The sequence below is a fragment of the Ursus arctos genome, unplaced genomic scaffold (genome assembly GCF_023065955.2).
Source record: "Ursus arctos isolate Adak ecotype North America unplaced genomic scaffold, UrsArc2.0 scaffold_4, whole genome shotgun sequence".
Classification (NCBI taxonomy): domain Eukaryota; kingdom Metazoa; phylum Chordata; class Mammalia; order Carnivora; family Ursidae; genus Ursus; species Ursus arctos.
The window spans coordinates 67413485-67431003 of record NW_026623056.1 but is presented as its reverse complement, the minus strand read 5'-3'; the positions used below and the strand labels follow the sequence as shown (position 1 = coordinate 67431003).

At 34.8% G+C, this 17519-nt stretch overlaps 1 protein-coding gene across 1 annotated transcript in view; it reads right to left on the bottom strand.

The window, feature by feature from the left end:
* The window catches only part of LOC113246330 (multidrug resistance-associated protein 1-like), an 85322-nt gene that overhangs the window by 52101 nt on the left and 15702 nt on the right, over positions 1-17519 (bottom strand). Inside the window, exons 5-8 of the mRNA XM_026486942.4 lie at positions 15155-15332; positions 5853-6107; positions 3478-3543; positions 1296-1433 (exon numbers count right to left, since the gene is read on the bottom strand). Of these exons, the coding sequence (XP_026342727.3) occupies positions 1296-1433; positions 3478-3543; positions 5853-6107; positions 15155-15332 (637 nt within the window). The remainder of the gene's footprint in view (positions 1-1295; positions 1434-3477; positions 3544-5852; positions 6108-15154; positions 15333-17519) is intronic.

Sequence of the window (17519 nt, the reverse complement as noted above, 5' to 3'; positions counted from 1 at the left end):
CAAGATGGAGTTATTATGTAAATTTATTTTCCAATGGTATGTGTATACATTCTGATTCATATGTAATGATTATGCTTTCTGTGAGTCATAAAATTAACTGAAGAAAGTATGAATAAACTATGGCTCATAACATTTATATTTACTCTTGTAAGTTTCATTTAGAAAAGGCAGAAAAGTTCATATATGCATGAGATGTACTAACTATCATGGACCTAGGACTTATCGTCAGCAAATGCTTCTTGGACATTTTTACCAAAGAATTCCAAATGTATTTGTTAAAAATAAAAGATAACAAGATTTTATTTTATTTTATTTTAAAGATTTTATTTATTTATTTGACAGAGATAGAGACAGCCAGTGAGAGAGGGAACACAAGCAGGGGGAGTGGGAGAGGAAGAAGCAGGCTTCCAGCGGAGGAGCCTGATGTGGGGCTCGATCCCACAACACCGGGATCATGCCCTGAGCTGAAGGCAGACACTTTAACCGGTGTGCCACCCAGGTGCCCCGATAACAAGATTTTAAATTACCAACAAGAGAGATATATGGAACTTTTCCTGACCCTATGACCATCGGGAATGGTAACTTTGATTAAAACTGATGCTTCAGTTCTACGTGGTTTTGTTATCCTTTGGTTTTCACTCATTGCTTCATACCTCAAAGCAATTTATACTCTAGTTTAATCAGCATGGGATTCCTAATGTTTACATGGTATGATAGAGAATGCCCTCCGTCCATATCAATTTGCCTCCAACTACGAATTCTGTAACTTTAAGGATGTTTCCCAAACTAGAATGGGCTTCCATTTCCTACTGTGAAATCAGAAAAGCAATGCCTTATTATTGCAAGAATGAAATAAGGCAATCTCTGTAACTTGTCTGGCATGCAGGAGAAACATTCAATAAATGTTAATTCTCTTTCTGACTCCACATAGGGTGTCTTTGGGTCTTGCCTAAGAGGGATTAATCACACAAATCAAGACATTCTAGAGCTGAAATGAAACTCAGAAATGCAGGTTATATTTTAAGAATAGAACAGCACATGTTTGATCTGTGAGAAATTTACAAAGAAGTAAAATTTTATTATGTGTAAAAAATACAGACCAATGAGAATGCATATATTTTCCTCTTCTTTAAAACTTCCATTCCCTAATCTATATAAATCGGTGACTGCATTTCTTGAAAATTTTATTTCAGATATAGAGGATTTCACTTTGGATACCTTAATTCCAGGTAATCTGGAGGTGAATCTGCAAACCAAATTTGAAAATCAAAACCAGAAATATTACACTCACTCACCAAGAATGGAATGCAAGTTAATGTCAGCATAGAAAATACAGCAAGATACCCAGACAATTTTTGGACTTCCAGTTCCTGTTCCCGAATTTCAATAATCTTCTTTTTATAAGAGGGTTCCCATGCATAAAGTTTAAGGATCTATAAAAGAGTCAGACAATGACTATTTGATAATCAATATCATAGAAAAAAATAAAAGGACGCATACATGCAATTATACACACTATACCCCCCACACACGGACAACTGTAAAAGTTAAAAAAAAAAAAAAAAGATGGTCAATTCATAAAGTGAAATGCTCCTATATCCAGCAGAGCCAAAATATTCCCTTGAATTGTGTTTTTTTGGGGGGTAGGTGGCTGGGAGAAGAAAATCATCATCTCTCTAGCCTTATGTCCTTCTTACCCACCAATAGCTTATTCCTGAGTCAGACTTGGGCAACATCTCAGCTCTTGGCATGAGCTCCACAGCAGTTTGTTTAGCTTAATCTTGGTACTCTTCCTGCTGGTCCAACTCACCTCAATTGACTCCCCATTTCTTAATAGCTATGCTCCTCTCTTTCTGGACTCCCAATTTCTTGAAAACTGATGGCGTGGGGCTTCAAGCCATTTTCAGAAAGGTGACTGGTGTTTTGAGATTGTAAATTGGAATATATATATTCCCACACATCCTCTTGGCTCTGTTTCTCTAGAGAACCCTAAAAATCTCTCACTGGCTCTGTGAACTTAGACATGATACTTAATTGATGAAGACTTTGTTTCCTTGTTTGGAAATGAGAACGAGAAATTATTTTCTTGGGGTTCAATAAGAATTACATGAGGAAATAGATATAAAGTGATAAGTACAGTGTGTGATCCACAGAAAAGTTCACTAAATGGTAGCTATTATCATTATCAGAGAGAGGCTATGGCATCTGTTATCTTTACCCCAGGGACACTGACCACCCACACTTTGAAACTATGCTATATTCAACTTGCCTATACTTGGTCCTCTACCAGTATTCTAATGTATTCACTGCTGGGACTGCTATTTCGAATTTCAGACTTTGCTCAGATCTTTAGGAGATGTTCTTTTATTTTATTTACACTGTCCTAGTCCTTCTGATAATATCAATTTCCTTTTAAGAATATCAATATTTAAAACCTATAAACATATATTGGTGTACTTTTTATGAATACAGGGTTATCAATTAACCCACTGACAGTACAGGATGCATTTGGATCACATTACTTTGGGAGTGTATGATCTCATTACACAATCTCAGTTATTCAATAATTTAATTTGAGTTAAATTTCAGAGCTACTTAAGGCTATCCTTAATTTCAGATAAATAAATGAATATCAGTCTCTTTTCAGGATATCTTTTATCTAACAACGTCTTTCACTTTAATTTTCAATGCTGTGAAAGTTCTACACAGAACTTTTATTGATTCCTAAAGTGAATCAATGTGTACATATAATGGGCATATCCTATGTTTATAGTGATAGATACACCAGACAGAGGAAATTTCCTATGCAATTATCAATTCCAGAAGGAAATTCCACGTGGGCTTTGCAAATTTTGCCCTCTAGAAAAATCTGATAAGGCATAATCCAGGTGCAACAGGATTTGAAATTCTATCTATCTATCTATCTATCTATCTATCTATCTATCTATCTATCTATCTAAAAGTTCATGAGGTTGGTTTCACTGTTTTATCATACAGAAAATATTAATGGCATGGGGTATAGCTTTTCTATGGAACAAATATTTATAACATATCTTTTGCAGAATAACATTTGTATGATCATTTCTATTCCACATAAAAGAACCTGAATGACATGTCATCACTTCCCCTGTATAAATCTGCCTTCACACTGATGATAATGTTATTGCCACTCTTGCCTGCGTCATTCCATTTCTTCCACCCAATCCCCTCAAACAAGTCATAGTTTGTGTCTTTTGGGATATTTGTGTTCAGTTGTTGGGTGAGAAACAAAAAGAAAACACCTGCATTTTATTTGGTTTTATTTAAATGCTATTTTAGCAATAAGAATTCCTATACATCTGAAATCTGAAATACTCTGCCAACAATTTTATATACATATATAATTACTTTGATATTAACAATGAAAAAAATTCATTTATTGACTAACACTGCTATATTCTAAATAGTGAAATTAAAATCATATTCCTTGTATATTACCTTAATTCCATGTAAGATTTCATTGAGTAGTTTTATCTGTTTATCTTTGTTCTTCGTTTGGCTCTTCTATTTAAGGGGAAAAAAATGATAGCATATTTGACAAAGGTTGCTAATAATTTAACATATATGGCTACAGCTATTTTTAAAAAGACAGTCTATTCTCTCTATTTTATATAATATTTAGTTGAAAACCATCTTAAATTAAAATCACATAATATTATTCTGTTAATAATGTTAAAAATTAGTTATAAGTAGATATTTTAAAACTTAAAAGTAGTCAGCAGAAGAGTATAAGCAAGGTGTATATTTTACAAAATAATAGAAAATGCAATATTTGTTTAGATATAATTTGTTTCAAACTGAATAATAAAATAACATCCATCTTCTATTAAAATGGGATAAAATTCCCCAAACTCTATCAATTATTTACATATAAAATACATATATAACAGAAGTATCACAGGAATAAAAAACAGGTCTGTATATTGTAAGTATACTATCTTGAGTGTTAATGCTTGTGATTAAAATGTGTATTTTCAAATATTGACTCTTTTTTGGCAAATCCTATGTAATTACTGTATATGTATTCAAATATTTAACATTTATTTTATACTTATCATTGCTTGGGTATTGCTTATTAAGGGTTTCTTCCAATAATATTGTCATAATTATGATATAAATAGTAATAAGTACAGTATTAGTATATCTAACAAAGTACACATTTACAAGTTAACATCCATAATATTATTTGTGTGATTAAAGGCATATTTTCTGCTTAGCATATTTGTACATAATATTGCAGTCTTTGAAAATTTTAGAGCCCTATATTAAGGTCCCCCAAATCTATTTCCATTCCTAAATATTTGAATTTAAATTATTTAAAATACAGAATTTTTTAAAAGCTAGTTTAAAAGTATTTGTTAAAATTATAAACAAGCTTGTTATTCTAAATACTAGTGTGTTAGTAATTCATAATTCTTTCTAGTTATATAGTATTTTCTAGTTCTTATCTTTAAAGGCTAGTCATCTTTTCGGTAATTATTTGGTAATTAATCTGAATTTTAAAAATTTGGAAAAATATAAAAGAAGGTGTAAATCCTCATCACTTAAATGTATTAAAGTAGTAGTGAAAAATCTCCTCTCCTTCCATCTAATTCTGCTCTATAGGTAAACTTTTTTTTTTTTTTTTTTTAAACATAGGCTCCACACTGGGTGTGGGGCTGAACTCACGACCCTGAGATCAAGGTCTGAGCTGAGATCAAGAGCTAGCGAGCTAAGTACCTGAGCCACCCAGGCACCCCTATAGGGAACTATTCTTAAAAGATTGGTGCTCTATCTCTAGATTATTTCTATGCTTATACAAATTCACTTATATCCGTATCTATATAACTTCATTTATGCATCTCTATCACATCCACGTGCATTGGTATATTCACATTTTAAAAACTGGATTAAGGATATTTATGTACATATATGCATAATATACACATATACATACATACATATGTTTCTTTCTTTTTTCCCCTAATACACGACTGACACAGTTCCATGTCCATACATAGATATTATTAATCTTTGATCTATTTAAAATAATAAAATAGGTGGCATAAGCAATTGCATCTGTTGTTACTTTAACACATGAACCCATCTGTCTCTCCCCTGATGGTGTGCGTGGCTTTTCAGTGTAGTGAACTATGTCCTGTCTCTCCATTCCTACTGTACAGCAAAGCGCACACTGCCTGGCACATGGCAGATGTCAAAAAGTGTACTGATAGCAAGATGAATGACTGAATGTAAAGGAAGAATATTCAAATGAATTCAGTTAAGCACTTACTATCTACTTGCTGTATGAAGTCAGTCCTTGCTCACTGTAGCCCATTCTTCAGACAAAATGAGCATACCCTTACCTCCAGGCTGTGTGCACACTGTTCCTTTTGCTTAGTAAATCTTTTTCTCAGACATCCATAAATCTTTCCTTCAGACATCCACATGGATTCCTTCCTTACCCTGCTGATATACTGTTTCCTTCCGGAGGACTTTACTGCCTCTGTATGTGAAATGGTGCTCTTTGTTACTCTATCACCCTAGCCTAAGTTATATTTCTTCGCATACAAATTAACACCAGGCATTATATGTTCTTTATTTATTTCTTAATGCCTGTCTCCTTTTAATGAAAGCTAGAACTTATCAGTTCTCCTCACTGCTGTACTTCGGCACAGAACAGATGTCCAATCAATACTGGTTGAATGAATGAACGAATGATAAATCTGGATTATTTCCACATGTACAGAATTAACTAGATGGTTATTGTCAACTCCAGTCAGAAAACTCAGCTTCTGTTTAACACACGTAACACGAGGCTGTCTTTTTCTTACCTTTAGCTTTTTTACTCTAGTTGCAACTAAAGCATTTATTGGTATAACAAACACAAGGACTGCCACCCCTGCTAATACTGCTGGACCCAGCTCTTGCCAAAGAAGGGATACGGCCATCAGGATTTGAAAAGGGGCTGACCAGAGAAGATTGAGATTTGCGGTCAAGTCCATGAGCTGCTGGGCATCTGCTGACATCAAGTTAATAACTTCCCCAGTTGAAAACCTCTTTCGAGAAACATTAGATAAAAGTAGGGCCTGAAAAAAGAGAGGCGAAATATTTAAAGAGTTCTGTAGATCATGGGGCATCTTTATCGTCAAACAATAGTAACTTTCAATATCAATTTCCAATATATTTAGGAAAACCTACAAGATTATTTATATATTAGGATTATGAAATATTGAAACTTTTAAAAATGTTTTTAGATGAGGAGGTGCTTGGGTGGCTCAGTTGTTGAGCGTCTACCTTTGGCTCAGGGCGTGATCCCAGGGTGCTGAGATGAGCTCCACATTGGGCTCCCTCCTCCGCTGGGAGCCTGCTTCTACCTCTCCCACTCCCCCTGCTTGTGTTCCCTCTCTCGCTGGCTGTCCCCCTCTCTCTCTGTCAAATAAATAAATAAATAAATCTTTTTAAAAAATGTTTTTATTTTTTATTTATTTTTTAAAGATTTTATTTATTTATTTGACAGAGAGAGACAGGCAGTGAGAGAGGGAACACAAGCAGGGGGAGTGGGAGAGGAAGAAGCAGGCTCCCAGCGGAGGAGCCTGATGTGGGGTTCGATCCCAGAACGCCGGGATCATGCCCTGAGCTGAAGGCAGATGCTTAACGACTGCGCCACCCAGGTGCCCCTAAAAAAATGTTTTTAGATGAGAAAGATACAATTACTGATCAAAACACATAGTTTTAAACTTTACTGCCTGCTGGTAGAGAGTAACATTTGGATTCCCAAGCAAATATGTTCACCAAGAACCCTCTATAACTTGTTGATTACAAAATTGCAAAAAGAAATCTATTCTAGGGGCACCTAGCTGGCTCAGTCAGGAGAGCCTGTGACTGTTGATCTCCAGGTCATGAATTCAAGCCCCACATTTGGCACAGACTCACTTAAAAAAGTTTATTCTGGATTTCTAGTATCAAGATCCCCTCTATTTGTTGTCACCCCTATAATGCTAAGCCATCTAAATTTTATCAATACAACATACATAAAATGATTCAATAAATATCTAATGAATGCTGATGAACAGTACTATGCTTGAAACCAGAAAATTTAAAAATGACACTGTCCCAATTCTCAAGAAGATTATAATTTGGTTGTGGAGCCCACCCTTCCACCCACATATACCTCCCACACAGGATGATCGTAAGCATAAAAATAGTTAGGAAGGGCCATGGGAATTTAGAGAGATAAAAATATTGGAAAGGCTTCTTGGAGCAGATGGAAATACATCTTTTCTTCCAAAGCTCAATTCTCACTTTCTGTGCACGTTATTTTAATATTTGTATATTGAATTCAACATTCTCAAGCTTAATTATTGGTAACTCTTACTAAGGGCTGATCTTAGGAATTCATTTGTTAAATTCTCCTCCCATTAAAATTCCCAGTGAAATGCATAAATAGTCATAGTAGTGGAGAATTGTTGTGTACTGGAAGTCAGGCAAAAGTCCATTTATATGCAAGAATTTTAAGGAATTTCCACTACATTGATTTAAAGAGACAGGATAAAGAGGTGGAACTAACAAGAGTAAATGTGATACAGGAGGCATTCAAAGTCTGTTTTTTCAATAAATGAATAATATGAAGCCTCCCCAAAAAAGGCCCATGTGGAAAATAAGTAATCAGGGCCTTCAGTGGACCTCTTCTAACATTCCCAAGCTTAAAGCAGGAGGGCTTCAGGCAAAGGGGGAGACCACGGGGCCCACCGGAGGGACTGCACAGCCCTGGGAGGTTCACAAGGTCCCAGGATCCCCCAGCCCTATGGCTACTGCAGTGTTCAATCCTCATTTACATTTCTACACAGTCGATTAGAAACGTTTCTGTTACTAGTTACTAATACTAATATTAACTAGTAACTAGTAACAGTTACTAGTAAGGGGGGGGACAGTTGTGCTGATGATGAAACAGAATGACCACTACTGCCACAAGAGAAAAAAAAGGGAAAGATACTAGTCACTACAGCAGTTAAGCTTTAGCCATGTCTCCTCCAAAGGTAGCTCTTTAACCTCCTCCTGATTCGTTATTGACTGCCTCATGTGGCCAAGCGAAACAATGGAAATCCAAGCACTGGAACTCTCATTTCATTAAGTCTAACATTTCTTCAGATAGGTCCATTGATCTCTAATAGAATCCACCAGCAACTTATAATTATAAACAAATATATTTTCTCTCACACTTCTAGAAAGAAAAGATAAATAGTATTTAGTATTTATGAAAATATTAGCAGACTGAATGGTTCAAAGTAGCTAAATTATCCAAGGAATGAAACAAGTGACCTCCTATTGGAAAAAGCATATCACAAGAAATGTGAGAAATATATGAATATCTCTTTGCAATCTTTATAGTGAAAGAACATGCTATCCATTAAAAATGAGTAAGAATAGAAAAATTACTTCAAATTGGAAGCACAATGGTCAAATTTTTAAAAAATGTAATGGGGGACACCAAAAGTACAAATGAGTAATACAACAAATGGAATTCTTTTTTTTTTTTTTTAGATTTTATTTATTTATTTGGGAGAGAAAGAATGAGAGAGAGAGAGAGAGAGCATGAGACGGGAGAGGGTCAGAGGGAGAAGCAGACTCCCTGCTGAGCAGGAAGCCCAGTACAGGACTGGATCCTGGGACTTGATCCTGGGACTCCAGGATCATGACCTGAGCCAAAAGCAGTTGCTTAACCAACTGAACCACCCAGGCACCCCCAATGGAATTCTTAAAACTGTGAGTACATATGTTCAAAAACTTTTCCCAGAAATTAGAGAAAACTTATTTTTTAAAATGAAATGATTTTTTAAAAAGATTTAAGGTATGGAGAAGTTTCAGGAAATCACACACATGCATACACACAAAATATAAATATATACACATTTATGTATATATTACATAAACATATTAATACAAATATTAATATATTTACATTTCTTTATAAATTCAGAGTAATGAATAACACAACTTCTAGAGCAGAATGCCTGGGTCCCAGGGCCAACTACTCTGTTTCATAACTCTTTGACTATGGGTAAGTTACTCATTGTTCTGAGTTTAAGTTTCCTTAAGTATATGTATACATAGACACATATGAGCATCATGTCTACAGCTACCTCTATATCCACAACTGACTGTGTATCTATTTCTATGCACATAATAGCGCTTAAAACAGAGTGCAACACATATATGTTAATGTGTGTTTATTATATATGTGTATTATATATATACATAAAACATAACACAATTACTTTACAAATAAAGAATGAGAAGAAATAATTAAAGAAAAAGATAGAAGACAATCTCTCTGAATGAGGGAAAGATTTCAAACCAAAAGCAGTCAGGAAGTAGCAGTCTAATTAGAAAGCAGTATACTTCCTCTTACCCTGATGAAATTTGTAAATTCAATAACGTTAGAGTTATCCTTAAAAAGAAATACTTACAAGCACCCAAACACAGAAAAATCAAAACAAAATAGGTTATCCTAAAATGGCAGGTAAGAGGTGGAGGTTGGCAACAACTTTACCTGTCATACCTACTGTCAGAAGACAATGTTGCAATGGTTGTAAAGAATGTTGGAAAAGGTACTTTGATATGTATTGAGTGAACCATATGTATTATGAGTGAAGATGGTAAGCAAGGTGGAAAGCAAAAGAGGGAAAAAATGATAACAGTAGGGGAAAAGTTTAATTTATATATGTAGGTTTCTGCTATGCATTTAAATTTGTTTATATGTAAGAATAAATGTACTTAAAAATAAAATCATTATTTTTTTAAGATTTTATTTCTTTATTTGAGAGAGAAAGAACATGAGCAGGAGGAGGGGCGGAGGAAGAAGCAGACTCCCCGCTGAGTAGGGCCTTAATTCCAGGGCCCTGGGATCATGACCTGAACTAAAGGCAGGTACTTAATGGACTGAGCCACACAGACACCCCTCAAGCAGATTAAATACAAAAAAAAAAAAAAAAATCATAAAGAAATCATATAATAATGTATTTTCTCAGTATGTTTGGTCATGATATATTCTGAAGTAAATAACAGATTATAAAACAGTGTATTACAAATATATATGTATGCATGTAAAATAAATGTTAGGGGAAAATACACCAATGCTTATCTTTGCAATCTAGAATTAGGAGTGGCTGTCATTTTCTCTTTCCTATTTTATGCATTACACATATTTTCTTCAACATACAAATGAATTTTTCTTTAAAAATTAATTGCTTTCAAGATATTAAGGAAAAGACTAAAGGAGACTCTAAAATTGGATGTTGTTCTGCATGGCATTTTTAACATCAGGAGCCCTGATTTCTCTTTCAATATTTTTTTCTGCCAAATAAACTTTCACATTTCTGTAAGGGACAAAATTTACAAGCCATGAAGGGGAATTAATTACCACTTACTGCTAAATTATATAATCTAAACTGCCTCTTTGTTATATGAAACAATTTGGAAAAATACTGCAATATGACACCACAATTATACCGGATGATGCAACATGTTCTAGAATTGTCTGGTAAGAAGTATTTAAAGAGATAAAAGAGAGAAAGCCAGAGTGAGGTTAAAAAAACAAAACAGGGGTGCCTGGGTGGCTCAGTCTAACGTTAAGCATCTGCCTTCGGCTCAGGACATGATCCCAGTGTTCTGGGATCGAGCCCCATATCAGGCTCTTCCGCTGGGAGCCTGCTTCTTCCTCTCCCACTCCCCTAGCTTGTGTTCCCTCTCTCGCTGGCTGTCTCTATCTCTGTCAAATAAATAAATAAAATCTTTTAAAAAATAAACTGTAAAATCTAAAACCGTATAAAAAGTTGGGAGTTTATAAATACTCTTCAATCAAAATGAAAATTAACCCATTTTCATTTACAATTATATTGTAATCACAATCACTTTCACAAAACTCTCTTATTTTTAAATTCCATCCGATTTTGAGATTTCTTTTCTAGAATATTTTCTTTACCTCGTCTACACACACACACACACACACACACACACACACACCACACAGCACAACTCTGTGACTTACCACTTTCTAAAACATCATTGATTTCATTTACTGAATTATATCCCAACAAGACCCAGATGAGCCATGCAGGACTCCAGCCTCAAAAACCTCTCTTATTGATTGGAAATATCTTGATTATCCCTGAACTCAATTCATTAATATCTCACTTTATCATCTGATGATGAAATATGTTTGCAATTTTACATTCTCCCTCTTATAAATTTGTTTCTTTCTAGACTCACTGTCATGGTCCCAGTTCATATTTTTATTTCCAGACCTATTGAAATAGTTCTAAGGTACTCCTTATTTCCAGCCCTATCTATTTTCATTACTTTCTCCTGATCATCCTCTGCCCTATGGCTCAAATGAGTCCCAGTTTCCTCTAGAATTAAAGTCCATTTTTACAATGTATCAAGTTTCTGAAAAAAGAGTTGCAATACCTTCTGTTTTACCATCCTACCCTTCCCCACCATCCTACTCATAAAAATATTATCTCTAGCTAAATTGATCTACTCATCATTTTCTGAGCAAGCCATGTACTCATTTGTGTACTCCCTCCCACAATATATTTCCAACAGTAGAGTCTTTGCCTCATGCAATTCATCCTCCAGACTTAAATCATGCAATATTATGCAATATTAACCATGACATCTTCCTGGCCATCCTAGCTGTAAGTCATAGAAATCACATAATTTAGACCTGGACAAGGGTCCTAAAAATTCCTCACCCAGTGATTCTAGACCAACAGTTACTATACTTCTAAAGAGATATTGTGTACCTAAAGGTGGACCCTCATAACATTTATAAGAACTCATTCTTCTTCAGTTCCTCTGTATGCACAAAAGTCTGCCAGGATTCTCTTTCTGACTCTAAGTGCAGGATTTGGATTCTGCGTCTCCTCTTCCTGACTACACTTAAATGTTTCCATTTTTTTTAATTTACTAAATTTTATTAATTTTCTTGCATTTTATAATTATCACAATTAAGGTTAAGAACAAATCTTTAAACTACAAATACAGCCAGTTTAGACACTGCACTACTGTCCAATAATGGTAGCCACTAGCTATGTGTTGTTATTGAATTTAATTAAAATTAAAAATTCACTTCCTTAGTCTTACAAGCCAGAGTTCAAGGGCTCAATAGTCATATGTGATTAGTGGCTGCCAAACTGGATAGTGTGGATATAGTACTTTTGTTTTGTTAAAAAATGTTTTAGAAGTCGGGAAGTTTTTAATTTATTTTGCTTTATTTTACTTTATTTCATTTTTTTCCCCCAGATACCTTCTTCAATATAAGACAATACTTTGGTCTCCAACTCAAATCTTTTCTCTCTGTCAGCATCCCATGCTCCAAATCTCTCCTGTTTTTCCTCCCCCCCTTTTTTAAAAATTGTGATATATTTAATTGACATATATTAGTTTCAGGTGTATAACAAAATTATTCGATATTTGTATACATTGCAAAATGATCAACACAAGTCTAGTTAACATACATCACCACACACAGTTACAAAAGTTTTATTTCTTGTGATTAGAACTTTTAAGATCTATTCTCTTGGCAGCTTTCAAATACACAATACGGTATTTTTTTTTAAGGATTTTATTTATTTATTTGAGAGCGAGAGAGAAAGCACAAGCAGGGAGAGAGGCAGAGGGAGAGAGAAAGGGAGAAGCTGAATCCCTGCTGATCAGGGAGCCTGATGCAGGGCTCGATCCCAGGACCCCCGGCTCACGACCTGAGCTGAAGGCAGATGCTTAACCGACTGAGCCACCCAAGTGCCCATCACAATACGGTATTATTAACTATAATTGCATGTTGTACAATACATCATGACATTTACTTCTTAGCCAGAAGTTTTGTACCTTCTGATCACCTTTACCCATTTTTAAAATCACAAAAATTCTACTGGACAGTGGTGGAATGCCCCCAGACTGCCCATATTAAACCCAGGACTAACTGATGCTGTTTTTGAAGCATATACTGTTTCTTAGTCCTCAAGAATTGTCATGGGGCCTGTACCTGTGAGCTAAGCGGTAACAAAAGCTGAGCTTGGAGACTCATGAACTCTTAAAGTAATCAAGTGGAATGGGGTCCATGTTTTTCCCACAAACCTTAAAAAATGATATTCCTTGAACTTTATTCCAAAAAATGATATTCCTTGAACTTTATATAGCAGAAGTCACGTGGATGGATAGAAAACAAGAAAGTCCTAACATCTCACTTCCTCACCAAGAAAAGGGTCTGAGACCATGTTTACCTCACTCTAATAATAAGTCCCTGATGAACAGAGCCAATGTCAGATTAATATGGGTTATCTATGAGAGCCATTTTGGATATTGAAGGTATCTAAATATGATGAAGATCAGAATTCTACAACCTCTAAAGAGAATGGAAATCTACCCCAGTTAGTCCCACAGAGATAGACTCTCTGGAAAGTGAGTATAGGATAGAAGACTCAGAAAAAAGGCCAGCCTTACATCACTGCCACCTGCACATGCTATCTCAGTGCATTGATACAGGTTATAACAACACAGGTTATGTCTTCTGCTGCTGGTTTGATGGACTTGGCATTAAATCGTAACCCACACAGCAAGCTCTACTGGGCTAGCTTGATTGCTATACTCCTTTGATTCTGAGTGCTCTTTGTTCTTAAATAATCTCTCTAAGGAGAGTCAGTGTCACCTCTTCCATTTTTATCTCTGGGGTCTCTCTGCCCTTGTAACAGACTCACCCACAATGCTTGATTTTCTTTTTTTATTTGACAGCTTCTTCTAATTTCTACTGCAGTCCGCTCTTTTATATTTGTAAACCCATCCAAATCCTATTCCCAAAATCCAGTGCTTTAATCACTTAAATGAAATCCTGTTCCATATGGACTGTAAATCAAAAACAAGTGTTAACATTTAAACTGATTCCTAGACTCTTTGATATCCTTCCTCCATATTAGGATTGGTCGAATTTACAGCCTCTAGAATTATGGCCATAGCAGTCATGTCCCTGCATTTGGACTAAGACCATTCCATACCCCCATTTTGGCCCAATATGGCCAAATGGCCTATAAGCTTTATGCCCAGCTCAGCCCAAATTATAATACTTCCTTCCACTAATACAAATTCTACACCTTTCCCAAAGACCATTTCAAGTCTTCCTTTCTATGTGAAACCTTCTTTAACTGCACACAATCACTGCAGATTTCCTGCTCATCTGACCTCTTATAAAACCTGCATTTAGTTCCACACATTTATTATGTATGCTAATAATTCCCCCCCAATTTCTTGAAGGCAGTGGCTCATTTATTCATTTACTCAGTCATCCAACTTTTATAAAAATGTATAAAAGTCACTCTCCCAGATGATAAAGGTACAACAGGTAAATAGGTTTCTATTCCAAATCTTAAAGAGCCCACAATTTACAGAAGAGTACAGAGCAAGAATGCAAAATACACTTGAATTGAATAACTCAGGTGAATGGGAAGGAAGAAACTCTTTAATTGTTAATAATTATGATGTCAGTAAAAGGCTCCGGATGGTAAAGAGGTGGTATTTAAAATTGCATTTTCAAGAAAGAACAAATTAAACGTCAGCGTTATCACAGGTATAAGGATCAGCCAGGTTGTTCTGGAGGGTGGGTGGGTGCAGACACAGGGCTCAGAATGAAGAGAAGCAGATACTGATTGTCTAGAGAAAGATGACTTTGTGGCATGAGTAAGTGAAGTAGAGTGAGCAGAGGAAGAAGAAAAAAGTAGTATGCAGAATGAAAATGATCATGAAAAGAAGAAACTTTATTGATACATAAACATAGACAACCATGAAAACATTCATTGCCATTCACTTTGGGAGGCGGAGTTCAGTGACAGTGACACCACAGTGGACAGAATCCAGCATCTAGTTTCATGGATTAGGGCTCCCCGGAAGTTGCAGGGCTGAAAGGACTACAGAGAGTCCTATAGAGAAATTAATACAACCACTATCAATAAGCCAAAGTTCTTTCAAAGCAAAACAAATGTACACTCAAAGGGCACCCTGGGAACATTTTAACATACTGTCCTATTTTAAAGTATGGAAGGAAAGAATCCATTTAGAAATTGAGAATTCCTTAATTTTTTACCTTTTTATAGATGAGTCCAATTACGGCCGTCTTAATTTTTGCTGAAGTGAGCATGTTAAAACGTTGGTATTGCTGAAGGATCAAGGTTTGCAAAAAGACTACAACAAAAAGTGCCAAAGCATAACCATAGCCACTCCATCCAAAATCTGGGCGATGTTCAAAGAAAATGATCATTTGCCTGAACGTCAGACAGAAATTGAGAAAGGGGAAGCAATGTTAAACATCTAAAGTAGTAAATGCTTATGAGAGTTAAGTGTTGTCAAAATGTTACACACATGCATATGTTTACCAGCTCTTTTTCTCATCTTGACCAATTTGGCCTCTTCCCCGCGTTTATTTTTAATTCAAGTATTAAATAATAAACAGAATCAACAGTTACTTTCAGAGACTTTTGAGTACAAGGTTAATTTCTAGTTTTCATATGGAAATCTCACCAACTAACTGTTCTGGTCTAACTTCATCATGCAAGTTGAAACACAAAGACCTTTAAGGCCTCTTTTTTTATCATAATCATGAATTCTGTTAAATATAGTAAAACGTGACAATTAGAACGTTAGGTAGTGAATCTCTCAGAATGGCACATGGTTTTTTTCAAAGGCCTGAATTATATCTCACGTCTTATTACTTTTATTCATATCCAGTTTCTCTCTACTCTGTCTTCCCTTATGTAATTCCTCTTAAGTTTGGTGACAGCACGGACATGATGATTACAGTCAACGCTGGGCTACAGCTAGACAATGGGGATGGTTCTAATCATAGCTCTCTTGGTTGCTTATTGCCCTTCAACCGTAAACACTGGTTAAAACTCCAAATGCCTTATGTCATTGTTAATAACATTATATAGGTGCTCTCAACCTTTTTTAAACTGCATCTGTGTGACTAATAATAATAATTTAAAAAGTCTACTTTTACATATACTCTACGTCATGGTGAAAACAACTTGGATATATTCTCTCAGATACTACAGATTAATATGTCATTTATTTAGCAGGCTCAATTCTTGGTTGATTTAAGTAGTTCCTAATATTTTATAGATAAAAAGTATAATATTAGATGTTTTAGAAATGTGCATTTTTTTTTTTACCCTGAGTTCTGGAGATGCAGAAATGTGCTTGTTACTATCAATAGCCATTTGAGTTAACTTAAGGTTATAACCAGAAGGAAGCCATGTGTAATTAGGTAGGACTATACTTTAATCTTTTTAAGATCATTGACTTTAAAAACTCATTCTTTATGTGAGTTTATGTTTTTAAAGTTTACATTTTTAAAAAATACAAAATTAATGTCTAACACTTGATCTATTTTATTTGCAGCTTGGACAACTTATGGGTGAAAACATTAAAAGCAATTTGTGTTTCCCAAATTGCTTTACAAACCAAGTACTTCAAAAGATTACCTTTATTGGAATTGGACTTTGGAATCAAATATATACCAGTGTTTCTAAAATTACTATTAAAACCTCTAGTCACTGAAAATTATTTGGAGCATTGTGTATTCTCAGTGACACTATTAAATTATACCACAACTCACCTAGATGAAATAATAGGAAGTTCTGTATTTCTTAGTGGATCTCTATCAGTTGCCATCCATTGGGACACCACATTATTTTTACAAGAGCAAATTACTAAATGTCTTCTTGGTCTATGAATTAAATTTCCTGAAAGAGGTGCACTTTTCTTCTTATTGTGGATGTATCTACCAATTAGACTTCTTTCCTTTCTCATAAAATCAAACAACTAGATGACTATCAACAGGTACCATAGTGGTTCTACACATATAAATCAGAAAGTATTAAAAATAATCTATGAGCAAGACATGGTGCAGACCATACAACCAAATTCATCATATCAGATATGAATACTCATTGGTCTGACTAATATTATAATAAAATTCATAGAAAGGGGGAAAAAGAGTAAGCATAACGATCAAGAAACATTTCTTCTAATAGTAAGTTAATGAAAGTATTATTTTTATATGTTTGATTATTACACATATGAGTCATAATAACACAACAGTGTATTCTCATCCTTAAAGATAGTAGTCTCTAGTAATTTCCCTTATCAAAAGAAAAAATACAGGTCTCAAAATCAGCTTATAAAATTAGCTCCCCCCAGACTTAGATTATGATCATATAAACTCATAAAATTATTTCTTCATGTTTTAAGTTTTTATTTAAATTCTAGTTAACATATAGTTAAACCCATAAAATTCTTTCTGATCACTTATTCCTCAATGTGGAAATATTAAAGCTATTCAGCTACTCTAGAATGAGAATCTCTTGAAAAATTGTAGACAATTACTCACTCAATCTTTCTGGATTGGCTAGATGACTGTCAGGGATCCCCAAGGCTACTCCCTAGTTAAA